Below are 26,568 nucleotides of genomic sequence, written 5' to 3'. Positions count from 1 at the left end.
AATGTCCCTGTTTGGCGAGACTTCCCTCCTGGGGTCAAATTAATAAATCTATAATATGTTTTGGCTTCGACATATTTTGTGTTTTGAGGATTTCAGAGATTTTTCAGCTATGAATGAATAATGTGAATTTAGGCTAATTAACACAAATTGAATTCGTCAAGAAAATAATCTTATTTATCCAATTTGCAAAAACAATAACAATTCATATACGAGCTACACCAGGTCTCGTTGAAAGTGCGATCTGGAACGTTAGGTAGAAAAGGGGGGTTTATTCGGAAGATCCTATGATGGCATTAACAGCCTGTAACATAATGAAGTCTTGTCAAAAGGATCGGAATAGTCCTATAGGGACGATTTATAATCTTTGATATAACATTGATGTTATTACAGATTGTGGAGATCGGCATCGGAAAGGCCCTTCCGGAATAATAACGAGTCCCAATTACCCTAGCTATTATCCTAATGACGCCCGCTGTTACTGGCTAATTGAGGTTGGCCCCGGTTACATCATTGGTGTGAAATTCCAGACCTTCAACACAGAAAGTACCTTTGATGTCCTTGCTATATATGATGGCATGAACGAGTATGATCCGTTGCTTAGAAAGTAAGTGTTCTACTATAATATGTAAATGTACTGATGGTATCGAACAGTCTATAAAACCAGAAACATGTTTTGGGGTTATTTTAGTCACAACATTATCTATTTAGATGTGAATATTCCGGCCAACGTGTTTATATAGAATACTACCAACTGAAATGTGAAATCAGTGGGAAAAATCAATAGTTTAAATCACTGTCTTCACAAGAGATCTAACAGGGGACCTCAAGTTTACTAGACTTACGCTCACGCGATCTAAAGAGAGAATATATCTAGACGAGAGGTATATTACAGTAAGTATAGTACCAGGGTTACATTGCTATATTCTGATCAACTGTTTTACTGTGATGTAATCATCTTACTATTAGGTTGTACACTTTCGTAATTTCCTCGATTCAACTGTTTTTGTGATTTTATGTCCATTCCGCAATGATTCCAGACTAAATCTTGGTATTTTGTCCGTTTTATTTAGACAGAGAGGGAATCTGAATCATTAGCCGAGTGGGAGTACCTACCATGCGGCCAACCTGGCAACAATTCTTTCTTTTTATTAAGATATAATCGATTTTATAAAATTTCTTTCTTCTCAGATTAAATGGAACTATCCTGCCGCGAGACGTGTTCTCATCAGATCGATACATGTTCCTGAAATTCACCTCTAATGGATCAGTAACTCGTTCGGGTTTTTCACTTTCATATTCACAATTCCATCGAAATACTTGTAAGTTTAGTCAAAAGCCTCATTAGTCATAAAAACGTTCATGCAGTCAAATCAATATTATTTTGGTCTTTTTAAACCAAACAACACAATAACACTACTTAATGCTTTTTTCCTAAGAAGATATTTCTGATTCTCAAATAACAGTGAAATGGTTTATTTAAGTTTGGTAAAGAGATTTAATTACCTTTTTAACACGTCAGTTTTCCTGATAAGTTTTGTTTATAGTAATATGTTCAATTCTGAAATGAAATCTACATTTCAATTTCATATGTCATTTCAAAGAATTGTAAAACTGTTCTATTTTTAGCTTTACCCTCTTCGACGTCACGACCAAATACAACAATTCCTTGGACTACTACACATAGTCCAAGCACGGGTAATTATTATTTTGTCATATGATAGATAATGTAAATATTCCTTTGTTGTTTTTATCATCAATTAATGATCAACTCCGAACCGGAATATGTTCGTTTATTTGGATTAAACGTTGTGTCACTAATATTGACGACCATGTAATGATCTTTTGATCATCTGATATTTCCTTGTTGTCCGTCTGTTTGTCTCTTCCTCTTATCCGTTGTTTCCTCCTTGTCGGTTTCTCTCTTCGTTTTGTCTGTTATTTTATTCTTGTTCGTCTATTCATCTCTTCGTCCCGTCTAATGTTTCTTTGTTGTTCGTCTGATTGCCTCTTCCTCCTTTCTGTTGTTTCCTCCTTGTCCGTCTGTCGTTTCGTCCTTTCGGCTGTTTCCTCCATCTTCGTCTGTCGTTTCGTCCTTTCTGTTGTTTCCTCCTTGTCCGTCTGTCGTTGTCCTTTCTGTTTCGTCCCTCTCCGTTTTTTTGTCTTTCCATGCTATCTCTTTTTCCTCGTTGTTAGTCTATTTGTCTTTTTTGTCCTGTCTGATGTTTCCTCCTTGTTAGTCTATTTGTCTTTTTTGTGCTGTCTGATGTTTCCTCCATGTTAGTCTATTTGTCTTTTTTGTCCTGTCTGATGTTTCATTCCTGTTAGTCTATTTGTCTTTTTTGTCCTGTCTGATTTTTCATTCCTGTTAGTCTATTTGTCGTTTTGGTCCTGTCTGATGTTTCTTCCATGTTAGTCAAATTGTCTTTTTTGACCTGTCTGATGTTACCTCCATGTTAGTCTATTTGTCTTTTTGTCCTGTCTGATGTTTCCTCCATGTTAGTCTATTTGTCTTTTTGTCCGTCGTCGTGCGTCGTGCGTCGTCCGTCCGTAAACAATTTACATTTTCGACTTCTTCTCCAAAACCCCTAAACCATATTCAAAGAAATTTTGCTGGAAGCTTCTATGACTAAAGGTCAACCAAAATTGTGAATTATATTGTCCCCACCCCCCAGGGGCCCGAGGGGCGGTGCTAAAATGGGTCAAATTGACTAAGACTTCAAAAATCTTCTTCTCTACTCTCAGATATGGTGGAATCAATCACTCTTCATAGATGGAAGGGTCTTAAGGTGTTTTACTAAAATTGTGAATTTCATGACCTAGGGGGTCTCATGTTTGCCCCTGGGGAGGGGGTAAACTTTACTATAGTTTATATAGGGAAATCACATTTTTGACTCTAATTTGTTTGATTTCGATTTGAATTCATTCTAACTTGGTTAACATTATCAGCATTGGATGACAGATTGATGGCATGCACATGTTGGCCCTGACTGACCCCCAGGGTCTAATGGGTGGGGCTAAAAAGGGTCAAATTGATTGAAATTTCAAAAATCTTCTTCTCTACTCTCAGATATGATGCAATCAAATACTCTTCATAGTTGGAAGAGTCTTAAGGTACTTTACCAAAATTGTGAATTTCATGACCCTGGGGTCTCACGTTTGCCCCGGGGGAGGGGGTAAACTTTACTATAGTTTATATAGGGAAATCACATTTTTGACTCTAATTTGTTTGATTTCGATTTGAATTCATTCTAACTTGGTTAACATTATCAGCATTGGATGACAGATTGATGGCATGCACATGTTGGCCCTGACTGACCCCCAGGGTCTAATGGGCGGGGCTAAAAAGGGTCAAATTGATTGAAATTTCAAAAATCTTCTCTACTCTCAGATATGATGCAATCAAATACTCTTCATAGTTGGAAGAGTCTTAAGGTACTTTACCAAAATTGTGAATTTCAAGACCCAGGGGTCTCACGTTTGCCCCGGGGGAGGGGGTAAAATTTACAATAGTTTATATAAGGAAATTACATTTTTGACTCTAATTTGTTTGATTTCGATTGGAATTCATTCTAACTTGGTTAACATTATCAGCATTGGATGACAGTTTGATGGCATGCATATGTTGGCCCTGACTGACCCCCAGGGTCTAATGGGCGGGGCTAAAAAGGGTCAAATTGATTGAAATTCCAAAAATCTTCTTCTCTAATCTCAGATATGATGCAATCAAATACTCTTCATAGATGGAAGGGTCTTAAGATAAAAATTGTGAATGTCATGACCCTGGGGTCTCAAGTTTGCCCCTGGGGAGGGGGTAAAATTTACTATAGTTTATATAGGGAAATCACATTTTTGACTCTTATTTGTTTGATTTCGATTGGAATTCATTCTAACTTGGCTAACATTATCAGCATGGAATGACAGTTTGATGGCATGCACATGTTGGCCCTGACTGACCCCTAGGGGCTGATGGGTGGGGCCAAAAATGGTCAATTAAATTAATTGAAATATTTCAAATCTCAGGTGACCGTTAAGGCCCATGGGCCTCTTGTTTGTGCTGTCTGATGTTTCATTCTTGTTAGTCTTTTTGTCTTTTTATGTCTTGTCTGATGTTTCCTCTATGTTAGTCTATTTGTTTATGTGCCCCATTGTGACATCTGAAATTGTCATTTGTCCCCTCGTTACTCCTAGAGATATACTTTGCTTCTTCCTGACACCATGATAAAATTGTTCTTTCATGATACCTACAAGTTTGCTTTGCTCTCTTGTCACATCTAGAGACAAACTGTCACCTGGTAACACCTTAAGACATGAATTATTCGGTCATGACACCTAGAAAAATAAATTTGTCCATTCGTGACACCAATAACATACCATGTCCACTCATAACACCTTAAGAAATATTTGTCCCCTCGTGATACCTAGAGGCATTAACTGTCCTCTTTGTGAGACCTAGTTACATATATTATTCCCTCCTGGCACCTTGTTTGTCCCCAGACTCGGCGATTATGCTGCTTTTGGACTTTGGATTTGGACAAAAACTTAACTTTTTGGTTCAAATTTTGAAAGGCATAACACCTTATCTTATTGTACTAGTGTACTGATATTTGACACTAATGTCCCTGTTTCGCGAGACTATTCCCTCCCGGGGTCAAATTAATAAATCTATAATATATGTTTTGACTTCGACATATTTGGGTTTTGAGGATTTCAGAGATTTTTCAGCTATGAATAAATAATGTGAATTTAGGCTAATTAACACAAATTGAATTCGTCAAGAAAATAATCTTATTTATCCAATTTGCAAAAACAATAACAATTCATATACGAGCTACACCAGGTCTTGTTGAAAGTGCGATCTGGAACGTTAGGTAGAAAAGGGGGGGGTTTATTCGGAAGATCCTATGATGGCTTTAACAGCCTGAAACATACTGAAGTCTTGTCAAAAGGATCGGAAAAGTCCTATAGGGACGATTTATAATCTTTAATATAACATTGATGTTATTACAGATTGTGGAGATCGGTATCGGAATGGCTCTTCCGGAATAATAACGAGTCCAAATTACCCTAGCTATTATCCTAATAACGCCCGCTGTTACTGGCTAATTGAGGTTGACAACGGTTACATCATTGGTGTGAAATTCCAGACCTTCGACACGGAAAGGAAATATGATGTCCTTGCTATATATGATGGCATGAACGAGTATGATCCGTTGCTTAGAAAGTAAGTGTTCTACTATAATATGTAAATGTACTGATGGTATCGAACAGTCTATAAAACCAGAAACATGTTTTGGGGTTATTTTAGTCACAACATTATCTATTTAGATGTGAATATTCCGGCCAACGTGTTTATATAGAAAACTACCAACTGAAATGTGAAATCAGTGGGAAAAATCAATAGTTTAAATCACTGTCTTCATAAGAGATCTAACAGGGGACCTCAAATGTACTAGACTTACGCTCAAGCGATCTAAAGAGAGAATATATCTAGACGAGAGGTATATTACAGTAAGTATAGTACCAGGGTAACATTGATATATTCTGATCAACTGTTTTACTGTGATGTAATCATCTTACTATTAGGTTGTACACTTTCGTATTTTCCTCGATTCAACTGTTTTTGTTATTTTATGTCCATTCCGCAAAGATTCCAGACTAAAACTTGGTATTTTGTCCGTTTTACTAGACAGAGAAGGAATCTCAATCATTAGCGGAGTAGGAGTACCTACCATGCAGCCAACCTGGCAATAGTTCTTTCTTTATATTTATATATAACTGACTTTATTTTAAAAACTTCTTTCTTCTCAGATTAAATGGAACTATCCTGCCGCGAGACGTGTTCTCATCAGATCGATACATGCTCCTGAAATTCACCTCGGATGGATCAGTACCTCGTTCGGGTTTTTCACTTTTATATTCACAATTCCATCGAAATACTTGTAAGTTTAGTCAAAAGCCTCATTAGTCATAAAAAAGTTCATGCAGTCAAATCAATATTATTTTGGTCTTTTTAAACCAAGCAACACAATAACACTACTTAATGCTTTTTTCCTAAGAAGATATTTCTGATTCTCAAATAACAGTGAAATGGTTTATTTAAGTTTAGTAAAGAGATTTAATTACCTTTTTAACACGTCAGTTTTCCTGATAAGTTTTGTTTATAGTAATATGTTCAATTCTGAAATGAAATCTACATTTCAATTTCATATGTCATTTCAAAGAATTGTAAACCTGTTCTATTTTTAGCTTTACCCTCTTCGACGTCACGACCAATTACAACAATTCCTTGGACTACTACACATAGTCCAAGCACGGGTAATTATTATTTTGTCATATGATAGATAATGTAAATATTCCTTTGTTGTTTTTATCATCAATTAATGATCAACTCCGAACCGGAATATGTTCGTTTATTTGGATTAAACGTTTTGTCACTAATATTGACGACCATGTAATGATCTTTTGATCATCTGATATTTCCTTGTTGTCCGTCTGTTTGTCTCTTCCTCTTATCTGTTGTTTCCCCCTTGTCGGTTTCTCTCTTCGTTTTGTCTGTTATTTTATTCTTGTTCGTCTATTCATCTCTTCGTCCCGTCTAATGTTTCTTTGTTGTTCGTCTGATTGCCTCTTCCTCCTTTCTGTTGTTTCCTCCTTGTCCATCTGTCGTTTCGTCCTTTCGGCTGTTTCCTCCTTCTTCGTCTGTCGTTTCGTCCTTTCTGTTGTTTCCTCCTTGTCCGTCTGTCGTTCTGTCCTTTCTGTTTCGTCCCTCTCCGTCTTTTTGTCTTTCCATGCTGTCTCTTTTTCCTCCTTGTTAGTCTATTTGTTTTTTATCCTGTCTGATGTTTCCTATTTGTCTGCCAGTTTGTATCACCGTCTTATCTCATGTTTTCTCCTTGTTCGTCTTTTCGTCTCTCCAGCCTGTCTCATGTTTTCTCCTTGTTCGTCTTTTCGTCTCTCCAGCCTGTCTCATGTTTTCTCCTTGTTCGTCTTTTCGTCTCTCCATCCTATCTCATGTTTTCTCCTTGTTCGTCTATTCGTCTCTCCATCCTATCTCATGTTTTCTCCTTGTTCGTCTTTTCGTCTCTCCAGCCTGTCTCATGTTTTCTCCTTGTCCGTCTTTTCGTCTCTCCAGCCTGTCTCATGTTTTCTCCTTGTTCCTCTATTCGTCTCTCCATCCTATCTCATGTTTTCTCCTTTTCCGTTCATTTGCCTCTTCGTCCTGTCTGTTATTACCTCCTAGTACGTCTCCCATTGTCTTCCCATGCTGTCTTTGATTTGTATTCGTCTGTTTGTCTCCCCGTCTTGTCTGTTGTTTCATCCTTGTCCATCTTTTTGTTCCTCCGTCATATCTGTTGCTTCATCTTTGTCAGTCTTCTTATGTCTCCGTCATGTCTGTTGTTTCCTCTTTCTCCGCTTGTTTGTCTCTTCGGCCTGTCTGATGTATTCTCCTTTGTCTGTCAGTTTATATCACCGTCATGTCCTGGCACATAAATAGCCAGCTACAAAATGTAATCGGGGGAGAATATGCCGCTGAAAAGTGGGCGTGATTCTGACTGAAACTGACAGGTTTCAAACCCCGGTAGCTTAGAAGTCTCTCATGTAGCGATTGATGGTCGCTGAATAAGTGCCCATTAATCGTGAGGTAGCGGGTTGTTGCGCCATACAACGCTGGTGCACAAGATTACAGTGCGGGGAGCAATTGTATTGCTGTTGCGCCGTAGGAAGGCTTGGTTGATCATCGCCGGTGCGCATGGCAGCAACTGCACAGTACCAGCGCGCCTGGCGAGAGCACGCACGGTAGGCGTGTGTGAACGACATTATACCTGTCGTTTTATCCTTGTCCCTCTGTGTGTCTCTTCATCCTGTTAAGATTACTCTTTGCCCGTATGTTTGTCAGTCCGTCTATAGCCCCCCCCCCCCCCCCCCCCCCCCACCCGTCCGGCGTTTTGTCCCTCCGTCCTCACTGTTGTCCTCTGACCTTTAATGTTTCGCTCCTTCCTTTCCGTTGTTACTCCTTGTCTGTCTATTTGCCGTTTTGTTTGTTTGACTCTTCGGAATCAGAAAAGGTCTATTAGGATGATATATGATCTGTAATCAAACAGTAATGTTTTACAGCCTTTGAAGACTGGAATCGGGTAGTCCGGTCGTGATGATTTGAAGTCTTTAAAGCTACATTGACATTATTACAGATTGTGGAGAGCGGGATCGGAAAGGTCCTTCCGGGATAATAACGAGTCCCTTTCATCCGTTCGAATATCCTAATAATGCCCACTGTTACTGGCGTGTTGAAGTCAATTCTGGATTTGCCGTTAGCCTGAGATTTGAGACCTTCTACACAGAAAGTTGCTGTGATTACCTGTATATCTATGATGGCATGAACGAGTATTCTCCCGAAATTGCAAGGTAGGCTTACAATTACCCCAATCACGTATAAAACTAATGTTATGTATGTTTGTACAGGGACACCTAGTGTGTAAATACATTAAGTCTGAAATTAAGAAAAATCAAATGATATACATCATTAAACATTAAACGATGGAAACTTGTACTGAACATACTGTGTTTAATGTCTTATATTCGTATCCACATAAACATTGACTAATACAATATCTTTCCTTCCTTCGACAAAGTTTACCTACTACGACATTGATAAATCCCCTTTAAGGGATGTTGACCCAAGAAGGCTTTCGCGGTAACGTTTGTGCAAAATTGCAACGCCTTCTTTTGCAACGTGTTCTATTGGTATTTGGTCATTAATTAGCTCATCATCATCAGATGGTAGGTTATTTAAATCGTCCTGCGCCCGTAGTCAATGGTCCTTCCGTCGACGTCTGTCCGTATTCACGCAGATATACTTGTTGTGGGGTGAATTCGGCATTCATTCCGTGCAAATATCTTCGTCTCCTATAGTAGGCGAAATTAAATGCAAAACTGTGTTTTTTCCACATTTCATTACTAAGCCTTTCTGCGCATGTTTCTAAAGATGGAATGAACGGAAATAAAAGTGAAATCCGTATCAAATACAAAAACTGTGCGTTGCACCTCACAAGTTATGGGACAAAAGTCATGATCAACTGCCAAAGTTAAGGTCATGATGTCAGTGGTCAAGGTTACTGGGTCAGAAGCAAAGGACATTTTGTATGTTATCATGGATTAACATTTTAAGACATTATGAAGCAGAACTGGTCGGAATTAAATAAGAGATCCCCTTCCAATAATCAAAGTCACTGGGTCAATGTAATGACATTTGTCCAAGGGTCAAGGACGAAGTGGATCTCTGACTATGACCCGGGTTCTAGGTAGGGGAGTTATGTAGGATTGACATAAAACAAATCAGACCTAAAACGAGACCTTTACCGGTATTATCATTTCAGTTAACCTAGCTTATATGGAGGTACAGTAGATATGTATGATGCATATTTTGCATCCTTGTCATATGATGAGGCCATTGCTGACCAGTCCACGATCTGTTTTGAATTTTGAAACTGATCCAGAAAACAAAATCGCTGACAGGTGAAATTTAGTATAACGATTTCTAATTCTCATTAAGCATCTATTATATCTTCCCTTGTCTCAAACTTCATAATTATATCGGTTTCCCTTAATCCGAAGTTGTGCCCATTTAATTTTGAGTCTGTTCCAAAAACCAAAATGCCTGTTAGTTGAAGTTGAACTTTACTATTTCTGATTCTCCTTTAACATCTCTCTTAGATTCTATATGTGTGTTCCCCTTGTTGAGTAGATGATACATAGAAAAATTAAAGATCCTTCAATGGCGGGCGCCAACATCCCTCTTGAATATCTTGTAATAATGATGATCTCGTTGCAGTATTCCTTTAAGTTGTCATTTGTAATGTTTCATCCTCAGTATGAGTGGAAGTTCCCTTGGACCAGAATTACTATCAACAGGCCGCTACATGTTTCTGAAATTCACCTCTGATGGATCAATAACTTACAGAGGGTTTTCGGCAATATACGAAGAAGTCGATCCACGTGAGTTTTAATGTCAATTACTGCAATGGAAAATACAGGGACAACACCTTACCTGTTAAACCCTGAAGTGTAATCATAGAAAATACCCCATTTTATCCTAACCCTATAATTGTGTATGCATATTATCTGGTATCCCTATTATCTCGAAACCCTATTATCTCATACCCCTATCATCTCGTATTCCTATGATTGTCTAAGCTATCATTTCGTACCCCTATTATTTCGTTCCCCTTTTATCGTATACCTTATAATCTTGTACCTATATTATTTCGTCACCCAATAATTGTGTATGCGTTTAATCTCGTAAACCTATAATCTCGTAACCCTTTTATCTTGTTGCCCTATTATACCGTAAACCTATTGTCTCGTTACCCAATAACTGTGTATACATGTTATCACGTAACCCTATTATCTTGTTGCCCTATTATACCGTAAACCTATTTTCTCGTTACCCAATAATTGTGTATACATGTTATCACGTAACCCTATTATCTTGTTGCCCTATTATACCGTAAACCTATTTTCTCGTTACCCAATAATTGTGTATACATGTTATCTCGTAACACTTTTCCCTATTAACTCGTAGCCCTCTTAATTTCGTACCATTCGCCCCTATTTAATATCGTAACCTAATTATATCATACCCTCTTATCTGTCGCCCTATTATCTCGTGCACCTTTTAGCTCGTGCACCTTTTATCGCGTGACCCTATACACTCCTAACCCTATTACCTAGTAACCCTATGATTGTGTAAGCCTTGTTAGCTCCTACCCATTCTGTATCCTGTATCCGTTATGATTTTGTACACCTTTTAATATTGTAGCCTTGTTATCCCATACTTCTATTTGATATATCTTACGCCTATTATCTCGTTCCCTTTTTATCTGGTACCCTTGTTATCTTGAACCCATATCAATCTCGTTCTTCTTATCATCTTCTACCCTATTACCTCAAGCCTCTATTTTCTTGTACCCCTTACTTGATCCCCTTACAATATTCAACCCATTGTTATATCGTAACCCTTATTACATGGTAAAACTATTATATCGTAGAGGGTCACACAGAGAGTCAAGTTTGCATTCCCGTGATTAAAAATAACTCTGACCCGTATCTATATAATGTCTTTGTATGGTTCATACCAGTACAACGATATAAGACTTATACTCATAATCAACTCTTTAAGAATGGACGTACTTGCTTTGCAATTGCAGCACCTCTCGTTTGCGACACCAGTGAAACACTGTGTCCGAATGGATCCTGTGTCGGCCTGCAGAATCTGTGCGATGGCCATCGTGACTGCCAGGACGGATTTGACGAAATGTATTGTAACAACACAGATTGTAAGTTATGGACTACAATTAGGCTGGAAAGAATGAATTATTTTACGTTCAATAGCCATGTCATAAATGATGACGTCATCAATTTTGACGTACATTTTAAGGAGCATTGCAGATGGCGCGATGAAAATTTCATTAAAAAACTTACATATGCTTGCAAGTATGTGATAAAAATAATTAAACATGGATCCGATTCGCGAACAAATATATCTCAATCCTCGTGTAAGAGTTAGGATGGCCAGTACTCAGCAAGCCTCGTGCTGACTGGCCAAACTCTAACACTTGGTTTAAGATATCTCTGTCCACGGAACAGACCCATGTTTAGACCAGTAGGTTACAACTGTGCCATCCGTCATGCGAATGTATTAATTTTTTTTTTCAGACTTTGGGATGAATGAAATATCTGGTAAGTATACATTTTAACAATTAAACTATATAATTTATGTTCAGCAATAGCAAAGTGTCTCTGAGGTGCAACTGTTGGAGAGAAAACCGGGGATTCGAACCATGGTCATATTAAATTAGGTGTAACGCTAATGAGTTTTCAGTGCAGCGCCTGACTACATATTGGGGAATCGGACCCCGGCCATCTATAACGATAACGTTGTCAGAAAGATATCAATTGTTACTTTTGTATTTAATTGTAAAATTGTATCTGCTCGTGTATATTAAAACAATCTTGAATTTGACAGGAATGTATCTGCTATCTTTCTGTTAAAAGTTTTATGGTAAAGTTTAATCGGGACTATAATTGTAGATCGCAGAAACTTTAAATCCTACTGTCTGCATATGCATTAAAGATACAAGGGAAAAGACGCATTCCTATGACCTGGGCAGAATAGAACTACCCAAAGGTCGGACCCCGAGAACACTTGTAAATCATAAATGGTCTTGGGGTCTTTTGTGTAGCCAACATGTCTATGATTCATGGCTTATTTTGTAATCTGTTAATGTTCTTTATGAACTTATCAGGAGTTCGCGTGATTGGCGGGACATGTATGGAAGGTTTAGTTGAAGTGAAGGGATCGTGCGATGCCTGGGGGTCCATCTGTGACCGCTACAGCATGTCGATATCCGAAGCCAGGGTCATCTGTAGCGAATTGGGATTTGAGTGAGTATATATAAATCCAAAACTCACGGACATCCATGCAATGGGAGATGTAACATTCCATGCATATGCATATTTGTTTATCAATTTCTTAACAGATTTTAATTAACCTTCATGATTATATTGGTGAAGTATCTGAAATTAAATAACATCTTGAACAAGTTCTTTTTCAGGTGCCAAAGCAATTAGATTCACGATTAGTAAACATTAAGGCCAATTTGCTCCTTGTTTAACTCATCATAAACAAATTACAAGAACATGGTACCCAGAAAAAAACGAAAACAGTTTTCCATTACGTCACAGTTAAAAATCTTGTTTTTCTCTCATGTTAGTCCGGTGAATGCAAAGATGTTACCCAGCATTGCATACAATGGAAACTCCGCTGCCCCTGCACTTGGCTATTTACACTGTAACAATGCGACAGATTTGGAAGAGTGTTCCTATCCCTTGTTTGGATTAGCATCCTGTCAATACACGGCAAGGGTGTCCTGTGGTACGTACAACAATATTGTCTGTCCAGATCCTTACCGAATGTCAATAGTATTAAGGCTTTAGATAATTGATTGATATTTTTATTGATGGAAAGTTATGATCCTGTTCAAACCAATCAACGTTTAATAAAAAAAAAAGTCTGATTTTGTTTTGCTCAAATTATAAAGCAAAAAGCAAAGCTCTCTTCAGCTGAGTAGCATTCATCACGTGTAACCTTTACTGGGGTTATATGCTCCCTCTTCTGGACAGAAGTTGTTCTCCAGTTTCCAGGGGTTACCGTGATACTTGTGATGAAATAGTATTAACATAATTTCCGGAGTTCCGACATTTGCGCTAAAATATATCATTATAAACTAGAAAATTCAACTGTGTCCTGCATGGAGAATGTAACTTTATTATGAGTAGGTAACGACATCAACAGGGTTAACAAGATCAAAACAATATCAACTCTGTTTGATACTGTCGTCTTGAGTAAGAGAAATGGAAACTGTTGACACTAAAATAGAAACAGAATCTGGATAGAGGAGTTTTATTGATCTGTGCTTTTCTCTCTTTTTGAATGTTTGTATTACCCCTTATCAATGCAGTTTAATTTTTTGTGTTACTCTTATTTTTGCAGTTTAATTTTTTGTGTTACTCTTATTTTTGCAGTTTACATTCTTGTACTTCTCTTTATTAATGCAGTTTAAATTTTTGTTTTATTCTTATTTTTACAGTTTAAATGTTTATATTACCCTTTATTTATCTTAATTTTCCTACAGGGAAAGTTGGTTATTCCTGTACGTTTGAGTATGACGATTGTTTCCTGTCTCCGTCTGCCAGCAATCAATTGGCCTGGTACAGGTATAATCAAGTAAGTACATGTATAATAGATTGATTAATTGCTTGTTTTAGATTTTTATTAATCAAAAAGGAAACGCGAGCTAATTTGCGATAGATATCATTTTACATGATGTTTTAATTATGTGCGTTTAGTGTGGGTTTCTATTTTTTTTCATCATTACTAATTATTTTTGTTATTCTTTCACGTACAATGTTTCTGTTAATATATATAAAACAAGGGTACCCCTCGTGTCCTTATCAAAATCAGTATTTGTGTATGCCCACCACTTGCATCAGTCTCTGCCCTTACTCTCCTTAATATTGACCCAAACAAGATGTCTATTGCACCTTGATGGATATTATTCCAATCCTGAATAAGGGTCTGTGTTAGCTGAGCGGCGTTATATGGGGTGGATGCACTTCCTAACCGCCACGCCTAGCTCGCCCATCAATTGTTCGATCTGGGACATATCTTGACTTTATGGTGAGCAATCAAGAACTGGAACGTTGTTTTGAGCCAGAAAGCCAGGGCAAACCCTAATAACACGTGGCCACGCGTTGTTCTGCCGCTACACAAGTCTACATTGATGGATAAGAGGAAGAATGTGTGGTCTCAAGACCTCATTACGATATCGTACTGCTGTAAGTTTACCATGGATAACCATGAGAGGTGTTTTCACGCCTTCAGATATCCTTGCCTATACCATAAAAGACCCTCCCCGCACCTGTCGCTTTCCGTCAGAATATCGCTCACTACGACGTCGATAGACATGTCGTCGTCTTTCTGACCTGTAAAGCGAGACTCAATGAACAACATGCGTCTCAAATGAGCCAAATGAAATTGATTTGGTGCATGTTAGGTCTGCGTCTGCGGTACGCCATAGGGACGCCTCGTCCTTAAATAAAACTCCCTCAACCGAATACTAACCGTTTTTGGAAACATTGGCCGACCATGAGTGCCAGCAACTTGAGGTGCCATCTGTGTCGCCGACTGAAATCGGGTACGGAAGTACGCTTCTATCTTGAAGTAATGCACGGGCGTCGGCTCCTGGGACGGACATCCAATCTCTCTGTGGATCTCAGATTTGTAATGATTTACCAGCACATATTGTGCAAGAGTGACCCGGATGCGCGCTTTAAAATAAATGCTGAAAAAATGTAATGTTGAGCGAGGTAAAGGTGAAATTATCTTTTTACTGAAAAAATATTTTCACAGTGCACGGAGGTATTTCAGTATGAAAGTTAAGTTAATTTCGACCACATGTCGAAAAGTTATATCATAAAAACTGAACTTGCATTTCTTTTTTTCTTTGTTATTCAGGACAATCAAACGGATTGTTTTATTTTGCTTACATGAATTTCGTTGCAATAGATCAATAAATATAAGTTTGTACCCTGGAAATAATCTGAAACCGCCTTAAACCTCCTTAAACCACGAGTGAAAGTACACATAGATATGTCATATTGTATAATACATAAGTATTCATAGAAAAAGCAAACTCCTGTCCTTAATTTGGCCTTTTACCACGAGTACAGTGCACCAATAATGGAATTTGAAAAAGTTTAATCAGTAAATCTGAAAAGATGATTACTATAATGCAATAGAAAGAAAATGATGATAATATTGAATAATATTTATAACAAGGATGGATAGTATTGCAACAATCGAAAAAAAACAAATGTGGGATGCACAACTACTGATCATGTATACCAAGTTTCGTTACGATCGGAGTAGTACTTTAGGAGGAGTTATGGATTATTCTACACTTTGCAAGTTGTGAATGTAGTTGTTAACTTAAACTGATAGCTCTTATCAAACTTTCAATAGGTAGAGAGTTATCATCATAAACAAAACATATCAGCAGGAAATATAGTCCAGCTGTTTGTCAATCCATGCAGTTTGGTGCAACTTTCTACATTGTTCCACAGTTCAGTCAAATAATGTCTGATTGTCATGATGTTTGGCATGGATGTTTTTATATTGGTTGTTATAAGCAATTACATATCGAGGACTAAATCTTTTTCTGGGAATGTCTCAGTTAAGTGCAAGCTTCAACTCATTTGATAGGGTTAGACGGGTATATATTGCATCCATTTACAGTGCTCTTGTTTCGTATATAAAGGCTGAATGTGTTAATAAAAACAGCATACCGTTTTGAATTATGGCTCAAAATGCTGACTGCATTACAGGAAATCAACCCATACATGAAACACTCTCGTACTGTTTTAATGTTTCTATGACTGAGCCAGTTTTCAGAACTGTGTTGAAACCAACTCTCAAATGACCTATTCTAATCACCTTTTGTCCGTCGTTTGCTCATAACCAATTTACATTTTCGACTTTTAAACAACACCTAAACCAATTTCAATGCATTTTTGCAGAAACTTTCCACGGTCAAGGGTCAACCAAAATTGTGTAATTATATGGTCCTCGCGCCCACTGACTTAAATTCCAAAACTCTTTTCTCTATGCGCAAATAAGGTAGAATAAAATAATAAGAGTGAAGGGTCCTAAGGTGCTTTACTAAAATTGTATAATTGTAAAATTCTATAAACCTGGGGATTCAGATGTGTGGGATCAAAGGGGGTCACATTGACTGATATATTTCAGAACTCAGGTAACCTTAAAGGCTGATTGACCTATTGTTTCTGATTACGTCAGAGTATAGATTATATCTATGAGTGAAACATTTTCCATAAAATACCATATGTCATTATGCTGCATCATATTTGATTAACAGCTATGATGAAAATTTACAATACTATACTATTTTGTCACATAGTAATATTATTTCATTGTAGGATAATTTCAACTACGGCCCAGGAACGACTCCACCTGGTTCCCATTACTTCTATGCTCTCCCTATCTATCAGTACAACGGACAGGGCATTCTGGAATCTCGTAAAATCGCAATAGGTAACATACTCATATTCATTATTTAATATGTTGTCAAAGAAACTACAGGTATATATTACGCTTGTCGCATTAATAGCTTTCATATTGGTAATATCTGAAATCTAGATAAGGTTTCATTTATTGTGTTTTATATAACACAACTATTTCAGATCTCAAATCAAGAACTTACATTTCAAATATTTGTTTTCGGATTGATTAATACTTTAGATGATGAATTACTTTTGTGCACATCCGATCACAAGATCAGGTATACTGTAGTTGCGAATCCTAGAATGTTTAAATACCAAGACATCATGTAAATTACAGACTACATTATACCAGAGATGAAATTGGTATATTCATTGCAATGTTACTTAGAATCAAACAAGTTACCTAACCATTTGTCAACCAGTAATTATGAAAGGCCAATGTTAAAGAGGTCAAATTTTCATGTTAATTAACCGTTAGTTATCAAGACAAGATTTTAAGAGTTGAAGAAGAAAACAAGTATAGGAACAAAGACAGCCATCATCATGCAGGTTCAAATTCAAGGTCATAGGTCAATTTTGTATTTTGTTGCAAGTGCACTATGAATTTGGTGTAATAAAAGCTCTTAGCTGGCTTTCGTATCTAAAATCAATATGTGTATTTGTAATATTGTTGAATATTGAATATAAATTTCCCCACAGCTTCAAGCAAACTTATATATGAAGATTCTAAGAGAATTTGAACATATATATAGTTTATTGTGAAATGAAATATGTATGTTCATTATCTTTCTACAAATCACATGAGTTTATATAACATATTCTTCATTATAGAAAATTATAATCTTTTGTAATTATTGCCTTAATTCAAATCAATTATGTGGATATATATACAAAATCAACATCTTCATCTTCAACCACTAGACAGGATTATCCATGGCTGGTAGTATAATTAGGAACATGGAAATTCCTCTTAATTCATCTTAAGTTAATTACAAAAAATGAATAAAGATAACCTGGTGTTTGTTTACTACTATACCGAAACATTGAACATCTTAGAAAGTATATTTATTAAGCCTTTTTACAAAACAAATCCTTTTCCATAAATGTTAACCTATTAAGACATTGTCTTTTTTCTTTTTTTTTCTTCTAGGTTAATTGTTGATTTGAAATTAAAATAAAAACAACAGGTTAAATGGTATTTTATCACTTAAAAGATAACAGACTGAAAATTAAGTCTATAGCTTCCAAGTGTCAGAACCGGCCATGGCAATGCAAGCATTAAAACAACAAATGGAGGTTCTTGATAATAATAAAGATACTTGCAATTTAATTTTAGATAGTTAATTTTGATACTCCTTTACATCTTTACCCTCTTTAAGTTACAATTATATCTTAACCTTAAAAACAACTTTTGAAACATTTACCCCTTTTTTAAAAGGAAACTCTAATCCGGCATTTATACTTATTTAATTATCTATCCATGCAAAAGTTCCACATATGATTATATTTCTTTACTCAGGTATGGAAATGTGTCTATCTTTTTACCTCTTTATGGGGGGATATGAAAGGAGTTCCTTCCGTGTGTTCTATAAAATGGATGATTATTTAGAACACAACCTTCTGTCCAAATCACGTTACCAAACCTTAAAATGGGAATTGCACGAGATCAACATACCAAAACAGAACACAGATGTCCAGGTAAGATTTCTCTCGTTTAAAGAAAATCAGGGATAAACTTGAATTACGTTTATTATAAAAAAAGGACAAGGGTCAAATGTATACATTGCGATCAAGAAATTCATATCATCTTAAAACGACTTGGCACTATGCAGCTCTTGTCAGGGTATCTGACCAGCCATCATTGTGCCATTGAAATATTCTTTTTTAAGAACTAAGATGTGGCGCAGTAAGCTGCGAGTATTTCCCGCCAGGCGAATGGGTGTCGTAGATCGTTTGTCTGAGGCACGGTTAGAGCACGATACATACAATTGTTTACCTTCGTTATTTGTGTTACTATATGTATATTCATTGATCAGTCGAGTTTCTTTTGCAGTTATTTTTCGAGTTCACAAAGGGATACTATGGTGGCGTAGAAGCCATTGACAGTGTGTACTTGTTCCCCGGAGCCTGTGGTATGTTATATCAGATATCATCTATTTATATAGTCAATAGTGACACTTAATAAGCTGGATAATTACTGAATTCAGATAGACAATAAGTAAGACATAGGATAAATTATGACCAAAACGTTTGAGCATGCCTTCTCTTGCCTTGTTAAATAAGACAATTCTCAAGTATTGTTTTCTTTTTTTTTTTTTTTAGAAAATTTATCCTTAACAACAAATTTCAATTATTGAATATTAGAATTTTTCATAAGAAAATTTGTTGTCATGTATACAATACAAAATTTCATGAGTATCTCTGGAGTTTTTCCACTTTCTTGATATCTATATAAAATCGGATTATTGTCTCAGAAGTTAACCCCATTTTATCATATTTGCATAAAACATTTTACCACTCTTGAGCACCCGAGTCTGATGAATAATGGTCGATTAGAACGATACTTTAGACTGTTTTGTTCCAATAAATAATGGATTGCTCGCTCTGCGTTAAATAGTTTTGTTCTAATGAATGAATCATTTTAAGGAGCTGTGTCCTAAATTAAACTTTTAATCGCAATATTTTTAACAACAGGATCCGATCCAGACTGGTGTCATGGCGGAGCTCTGCCTAACATTAACGGCACCAAAGGAAACACTACCCTAAGCACGTCAAGTCCACCAGTCTTCAACAGCACCACCACACCTAAACCCATGTCTAAGGGCACGCTCAACTGTACATTTAGTTACTATGACATTTACTCCGAAAGCTGTCCTTTTAAGAACATGGACAACTTGACAGGATGGTCACTTAGTGTTGATCGGCCTTACTACTACAATGGTTTACCGGCTGATCACACCACGGGCACAGGTCAGTCGATTATGTCAAAGTGTAGTGTAAAGGTCACCTTCACCTAGGCTAGCAGGCATATGTTTTTAGGATTTGGGATGTCTGTGTATGATGTCCACTTAAAGAGAAAGAGAGATAGCTAGTTTGAGCCCCAAGCAAAAATTTTAGGCTCATTTTATTCTCTCGCCTTTTAAATTATTTTTAGAATTTTTGACCTTATTTGGATATAACATATTTCAAATTCTTACCAAATATATGCTTTTTTCAATACTTAATACTTAATAATGTAAAACAAAGGATAGAGGTTATTGAGCTTTTTGTGAAAGACTGGTAAGGAATTACATTTTGAGGCGAAGGACATTGTATTTCAAGCATATACGCCTACATTTCCTTTGAGATGAGGAACACATGTTACAAGTATATATATTCCTACATTGTATTTGAGGTGAGGGACATATATTACATTGTCTTTTCTTTTCAGGAATGTTTATGTATTACTATGACTCCAGTGGACATGAAACTCAAAGCTCCGAACTGAAAACGGAACCATTTTTATCGGACAGTGAGCAGATGCTGGAGTTTTACTTCAATATGAATGGATCGGGAGTAGGGTCACTAGAGGTTGCTGCCGGTACCGCTTTCTGGAAAATTTCTGGTAGCCAAGGCAACCATTGGTACTTTAATTGTATCAATTTGCCTCCCAATGAAAATATGGAGATTGTGTTTAAAGGCATAACGGGACATTCAAACTGGGGCCATATTGCCATTGATGACGTTAAATTGTCCAAAGGAAAATGTCAATGTAAGTGTTCTTTTCTTTTAGATGTGTTGGAACAACAATACAAACATGACTTCTAGCAATGCCTACATTTGCATACTTATGTCAACATTCTTTTAATTCCTAAATTATTTAGCGTTTCATTTGTACATTGGTTGATTCAAGCTTCATTATGGTTTACCTTTTGTCAGGATCTAGCAATTTTATCAATTTTGAAATAGATTCTTACCAAACCTCATATAATGGTCAAGTATAAGTAAATCTCAAATGAGTTGTCTAATATGGCATCACTCTTTGTCTAAAATGTCATCAGTTGTCGTTTGATACATCATAGATCGTCGTCTAATATTTCATAAATTGTTGACAAATATGTCATCAGTAGTTGTATAAACCTTCAGTCATTGTCATCGTCTGTTGTCTAATACGTCATTATTTGTTGTTTAATACATCATGAGTTGTGTGATATGTCACCAGTTGCTGTGTAATATGTCATCTGTTGTTGTTAAATACAGCATGAGTTGTGTGATATGTAATCATCATTTGTTGTGTAATATGTCATCTGTTGTTGTCTTTTATGTCATCATTTGCTGTTTAATAAATTAGATACTATAAATATTTTTGCTTGATATGTAATCAGTTTTTGTGCTGTATGTCATCACTAGTAATCTGATTAGTCACCAATTGTTGTTTAATATGTCACCAGATTCTGTTTAATACATCATCAAGTGTTTTCTAATACATTATCAGTTGTTAAATAGAAAATCAGTTGTCTAATACTTACATATATCATCATTTGTTGTATAATCAGTTGTTGTATAGATGTTTTGTTTACACATTATATATAAAGATACATTTATTTATCTGAAACTAAATTTTCAATTAAAAATAGATACTATATCTGACTAAATGTGATCTTTGAAATAGGATTTTTTTTACAAAATGAATTATAGTTAACAAGTTTATTGATGTCAAACTTTTCTATGCTCGATAAGCTAATATTTTTGAAAGATAAATGAAATTAAAAACCCACTAAAAACAACTTATTTTTTTTGATGATAGTTGGTCTGGAAGCTGGAACATGTGGCTTTGATCAACCCATAAAATGCGGTTACTCCACAAGCTGCAACTGTCCTAAGGATACCGACAAGTTCAAGTGGTTAAGAGGCTCCGGGAGGACAGCCACTGAGGCTACCGGACCATCAGGTGGTGCAGGGTCATCAGGTATGTTGGGTGTTGTACGGGGTTAAAGCCCACAGACCTTCGGGTGGTGCGGGATCGTTTCGTACACTACACAGTGTTTATTTCTACCAGGCAAACGGTTGGTTAAGGCACACCGAATATTCTGGGTGATGTACGATGTTATATTTACAGACGTCTTAGGGCCATCGGGTGGTATGGAGTTGTCTGGTATGTATCGGGCTCTAGGATGGTGTGGAGTTGTCTGGTATGTATCGGGCTCTAGGATGGTGTGGAGTTGTCTGGTATGTATCGGGCTCTAGGATGGTGTGGAGTTGTCTGGTATGTATCAGGCTCTAGGATGGTATGGAGTTGTCTGGTATGTATCAGGCTCTAGGATGGTATGGAGTTGTCTGGTATGTATCAGGCTCTAGGATGGTATGGAGTTGTCTGGTATGTATCAGGCTCTAGGATGGTATGGAGTTGTCTGGTATGTATCAGGCTCTAGGATGGTATGGAGTTGTCTGGTATGTATCAGGCTCTAGGATGGTATGGAGTTGTCTGGTATGTATCAGGCTCTAGGATGGTGTGGAGTTGTCTGGTATATATCAGGCTCTAGGATGGTGTGGAGTTGTCTGGTATGTATCAGGCTCTAGGATGGTATGGAGTTGTCTGGTATGTATCGGGCTCTAGGATGGTGTGGAGTTGTCTGGTATATATCAGGCTCTAGGATGGTATGGAGTTGTCTGGTATGTATCGGGCTCTAGGATGGTGTGGAGTTGTCTGGTATGTATCGGGCTCTAGGATGGTGTGGAGTTGTCTGGTATGTATCAGGCTCTAGGATGGTGTGGAGTTGTCTGGTATGTATCAGGCTCTAGGATGGTATGGAGTTGTCTGGTATGTATCAGGCTCTAGGATGGTGTGGAGTTGTCTGGTATGTATCGGGCTCTAGGATGGTGTGGAGTTGTCTGGTATGTATCGGGCTCTAGGATGGTGTGGAGTTGTCTGGTATGTATCGGGCTCTAGGATGGTGTGGAGTTGTCTGGTATGTATCGGGCTTTAGGATGGTGTGGAGTTGTCTGGTATGTATCAGGCTCTAGGATGGTGTGGAGTTGTCTGGTATGTATCAGGCTCTAGGATGGTGTGGAGTTGTCTGGTATGTATCAGGCTCTAGGATGGTGTGGAGTTGTCTGGTATGTATCGGGCTCTAGGATGGTGTGGAGTTGTCCGGTATTAATGTACGGGGCCATGAGGTTGTGGTGGGTATGTACGGGGCCATCAGGTTGTGGCGGGTATGTACGGGGCCATCAGGTTGTGGTGGGTATGTACGGGGCCATGAGGTTGTAGTGGGTATGTACGGGGCCATCAGGGTGTGGCGGGTTGTAGGGTATGTACAGGGCCATCGGGTTGTGGCGGGTATTAACAGGGCCATCATTCAGGTTGTGGCGGGTATGTACGGGGCCATCGGGTTGTGTAGGGTATGTATGGGGCCATGAGGTTGTGGTGGATATGTACAGGGCCATCAGGTTGTGGTGGGTATGTACGGAGCCATGAGGTTGTGGTGGGTATGTACGGGGCCATCGGGTTGTGGTGGGTATGTACGGGGCCATCGGGTTGTGGTGGGTATGTACGGAGCCATGAGGTTGTGGTGGATATGTATTGGGCCATCAGGTTGTGGTGGGTATGTACGGGGCCATGAGGTTGTGGTGGTATGTACAGGGCCATCAGGTTGTGGTGGGTATGTACGGGGCCATCAGGTTGTGGTGGGTATGTACGGGGCCATGAGGTTGTGGTGGTATGTACAGGGCCATCAGGTTGTGGTGGGTATGTACGGGGCCATCAGGTTGTGTAGGGTATGTACGGAGCCATGAGGTTGTGGTGGTATGTACAGGGCCATCAGGTTGTGGTGGGTATGTACGGGGCCATCGGGTTGTGGTGGGTATGTACGGGACCATCAGGTTGTGGTGGGTATGTACGGAGCCATGAGGTTGTGGTGGGTATGTACAGGGCCATCAGGTTGTGGTGGTATGTACGGAGCCATGAGGTTGTGGTGGTATGTACGGAGCCATGAGGTTGTGGTGGTATGTACGGGGCCATGAGGTTGTGGTGGTATGTACAGGGCCATCAGGTTGTGGTGGTATGTACGGAGCCATGAGGTTGTGGTGGTATGTACAGGGCCATCAGGTTGTGGTGGTATGTACGGAGCCATGAGGTTGTCGTGGGTATGTACGGGGCCATCATGTTGTGGTGGGTATGTACGGGTACGGGGCCATCGGGTTGTGGTGGGTATGCACGGGGCCATCAGGTTGTGGTGGGTATGTACGGGGCCATCATGTTGTGGTGGGTATGTACAGGGCCATCAGCTTGTGGCGGGTATGTACGGGGCCATCGGGTTGTAGTGGGTATGTACGGGGCCATCGGGTTGTAGTGGGTATGTACGGGGCCATCAGGTTGTGGCGGGTTGTAGGGTATGTACAGTGCCATCGAAAAGTGGCGGGAATGTACGAGGCTATCAGACTGCTGCTTGATGTAGAGTTCGTATGGGGCCATTGGGTTGTTACGGGTATGTACGGGTCCATCATGTCGTGGCGGGTTGTCGGGTATGAACATGGCCATCAGTAAGTTATGTGTTGTCGGGTATGTAATGCCATCATGTTTTAGTGGATTGTCAGGTATGTAAGGAGCCATCAGGTATTGATGGATTGTCAGGTATGTAAGGAGCCATCAGGTATTGATGTGTGTTGTCGGGTATGTAAGGAGCCATCAGGTATTGGTGTGTGTTGTCGGGTATGTAAGGAGCCATCAGGTATTGATGGATTGTCAGGTATGTAAGGAGCCATCAGGTATTGGTGTGTGTTGTCGGGTATGTAAGGAGCCATCAGGTATTGGTGTGTGTTGTCGGGTATGTAAGGAGCCATCAGGTATTGGTGTGTGTTGTCGGGTATGTAAGGAGCCATCAGGTATTGATGGATTGTCAGGTATGTAAGGAGCCATCAGGTATTGGTGTGTGTTGTCGGGTATGTAAGGAGCCATCAGGTATTGGTGTGTGTTGTCGGGTATGTAAGGAGCCATCAGGTATTGATGGATTGTCAGGTATGTAAGGAGCCATCAGGTATTGATGGATTGTCAGGTATGTAAGGAGCCATCAGGTATTGGTGTGTGTTGTCAGGTATGTAAGGAGCCATCAGGTATTGATGGATTGTCAGGTATGTAAGGAGCCATCAGGTATTGGTGTGTGTTTTCGGGTATGTAAGGAGCCATCAGGTATTGATGTGTGTTGTCAGGTATGTAAGGAGCCATCAGGTATTGGTGTGTGTTGTCGGGTATGTAAGGAGCCATCAGGTATTGGTGTGTGTTGTCGGGTATGTAAGGAGCCATCAGGTATTGATGGATTGTCAGGTATGTAAGGAGCCATCAGGTATTGATGGATTGTCAGGTATGTAAGGAGCCATCAGGTATTGATGGATTGTCAGGTATGTAAGGAGCCATCAGGAAGTGACGGGTTGCCGGGTCTATATGATATATGCTTCGATGTAAGTTTTGAGATTAATAGTATGAACGTTTTTTTTTTTGTTATTTAAATTGTTGAAATGCAACATTGAAAATGTTTTTTTCTGCAATAGGAAATTCCATACAGCACCTGTGTACATTTGAGCCGGGGACTAGCTGTTTCCTGACCAATTCCACAAGTTATTACTGGACTGTCCGGAGTGTATGTTAAACAATATTGCTTAATATCTTTTTTAAAACATGCAATCACTTACTTGCGTTTAGGTAATGAAGTAATAACGACAGTAAAAACAAGTAATACGTTGATGTTTTGAGGCAGTTTACTCCTTAACAGAATGCAAAATATTCTGAAATATCGTATTCATGATGACACTGATATATGAATTATAAAGAGTTGCTAATGATAGTTGCTAGTGTAATTTTTATAGTAGCAGCTTATAAGTATTGATTCTATAACTGTGTGTGACTTTGGTTAAGTACAGGTATAGACCCAGACACTGAGTCCTCACTGGTGTGTCATTACGTACAGGTATAGACATAGACACTGAGTCCTCACTGGTGTGTCATTAAGTACAGGTATAGACACAGACTCTGAGTCCTCACTGGTGTGTCATTAAGTACAGGTATACACACGGACACTGAGTCCTCACTGGTGTGTCATTAATTACAGGTATACACACGGACACTGAGTCCTCACTGGTGTGTCATTAAGTACAGGTATAGACATAGACACTGAGTCCTCACTGGTGTGTCATTAATTACAGGTATAGACACGGACACTGAGTCCTCACTGGTGTGTCATTACGTACAGGTATACACACGGACACTGAGTCCTCACTGGTGTGTCATTACGTACAGATATACACACAGACACTGAGTCCTCACTGGTGTGTCATTAAGTACAGGTATACACACGGACACTGAGTCCTCACTGGTGTGTCATTAAGTACAGGTATAGACATAGACACTGAGTCCTCACTGGTGTGTCATTAAGTACAGGTATACACACGGACACTGAGTCCTCACTGGTGTGTCATTAAGTACAGGTATAGACATAGACACTGAGTCCTCACTGGTGTGTCATTAATTACAGGTATACACACGGACACTGAGTCCTCACTGGTGTGTCATTAAGTACAGGTATACACAGACACTGAGTCCTCACTGGTGTGTCATTAAGTACAGGTATACACACGGACACTGAGTCCTCACTGGTGTGTCATTAAGTACAGGTATACACACGGACACTGAGTCCTCACTGGTGTGTCATTAAGTACAGGTATAGACATAGACACTGAGTCCTCACTGGTGTGTCATTAATTACAGGTATACACACAGACACTGAGTCCTCACTGGTGTGTCATTAATTACAGGTATACACACGGACACTGAGTCCTCACTGGTGTGTCATTAATCTTGTTTACTGTGTAAACTTGTCCGGAGAAACTTCATTTGTCTACTTTAAATGAATTCTGATCCGAGTGGGTATAAAAAACACCCAGACAGAGTTGACCAAA

The 26,568-nt window shown here is 38.6% G+C and overlaps 1 protein-coding gene across 1 annotated transcript in view; it reads left to right on the top strand.

The window, feature by feature from the left end:
* The window catches only part of LOC117316368, a 229,230-nt gene that overhangs the window by 75,679 nt on the left and 126,983 nt on the right, over positions 1–26,568 (top strand). The window contains exons 35-54 of the mRNA XM_033870909.1: positions 391–604; positions 1,189–1,319; positions 1,627–1,695; positions 5,008–5,221; positions 5,809–5,939; positions 6,247–6,315; positions 8,190–8,403; positions 9,869–9,993; positions 11,205–11,333; positions 11,713–11,736; positions 12,303–12,441; positions 12,771–12,931; positions 13,692–13,783; positions 16,555–16,669; positions 18,158–18,336; positions 18,692–18,770; positions 19,333–19,608; positions 20,069–20,389; positions 21,425–21,586; positions 25,165–25,253. Of these exons, the coding sequence (XP_033726800.1) occupies positions 391–604; positions 1,189–1,319; positions 1,627–1,695; positions 5,008–5,221; positions 5,809–5,939; positions 6,247–6,315; positions 8,190–8,403; positions 9,869–9,993; positions 11,205–11,333; positions 11,713–11,736; positions 12,303–12,441; positions 12,771–12,931; positions 13,692–13,783; positions 16,555–16,669; positions 18,158–18,336; positions 18,692–18,770; positions 19,333–19,608; positions 20,069–20,389; positions 21,425–21,586; positions 25,165–25,253 (2,933 nt within the window). The remainder of the gene's footprint in view (positions 1–390; positions 605–1,188; positions 1,320–1,626; positions 1,696–5,007; positions 5,222–5,808; positions 5,940–6,246; positions 6,316–8,189; positions 8,404–9,868; positions 9,994–11,204; positions 11,334–11,712; positions 11,737–12,302; positions 12,442–12,770; positions 12,932–13,691; positions 13,784–16,554; positions 16,670–18,157; positions 18,337–18,691; positions 18,771–19,332; positions 19,609–20,068; positions 20,390–21,424; positions 21,587–25,164; positions 25,254–26,568) is intronic.

Source organism: Pecten maximus, chromosome 18, assembly GCF_902652985.1.
Source record: "Pecten maximus chromosome 18, xPecMax1.1, whole genome shotgun sequence".
Taxonomy (NCBI): Eukaryota; Metazoa; Mollusca; class Bivalvia; order Pectinida; family Pectinidae; genus Pecten; species Pecten maximus.
Note: the sequence above shows the minus strand (reverse complement) of the source record. Positions and strands in the feature narration are given on the sequence as shown.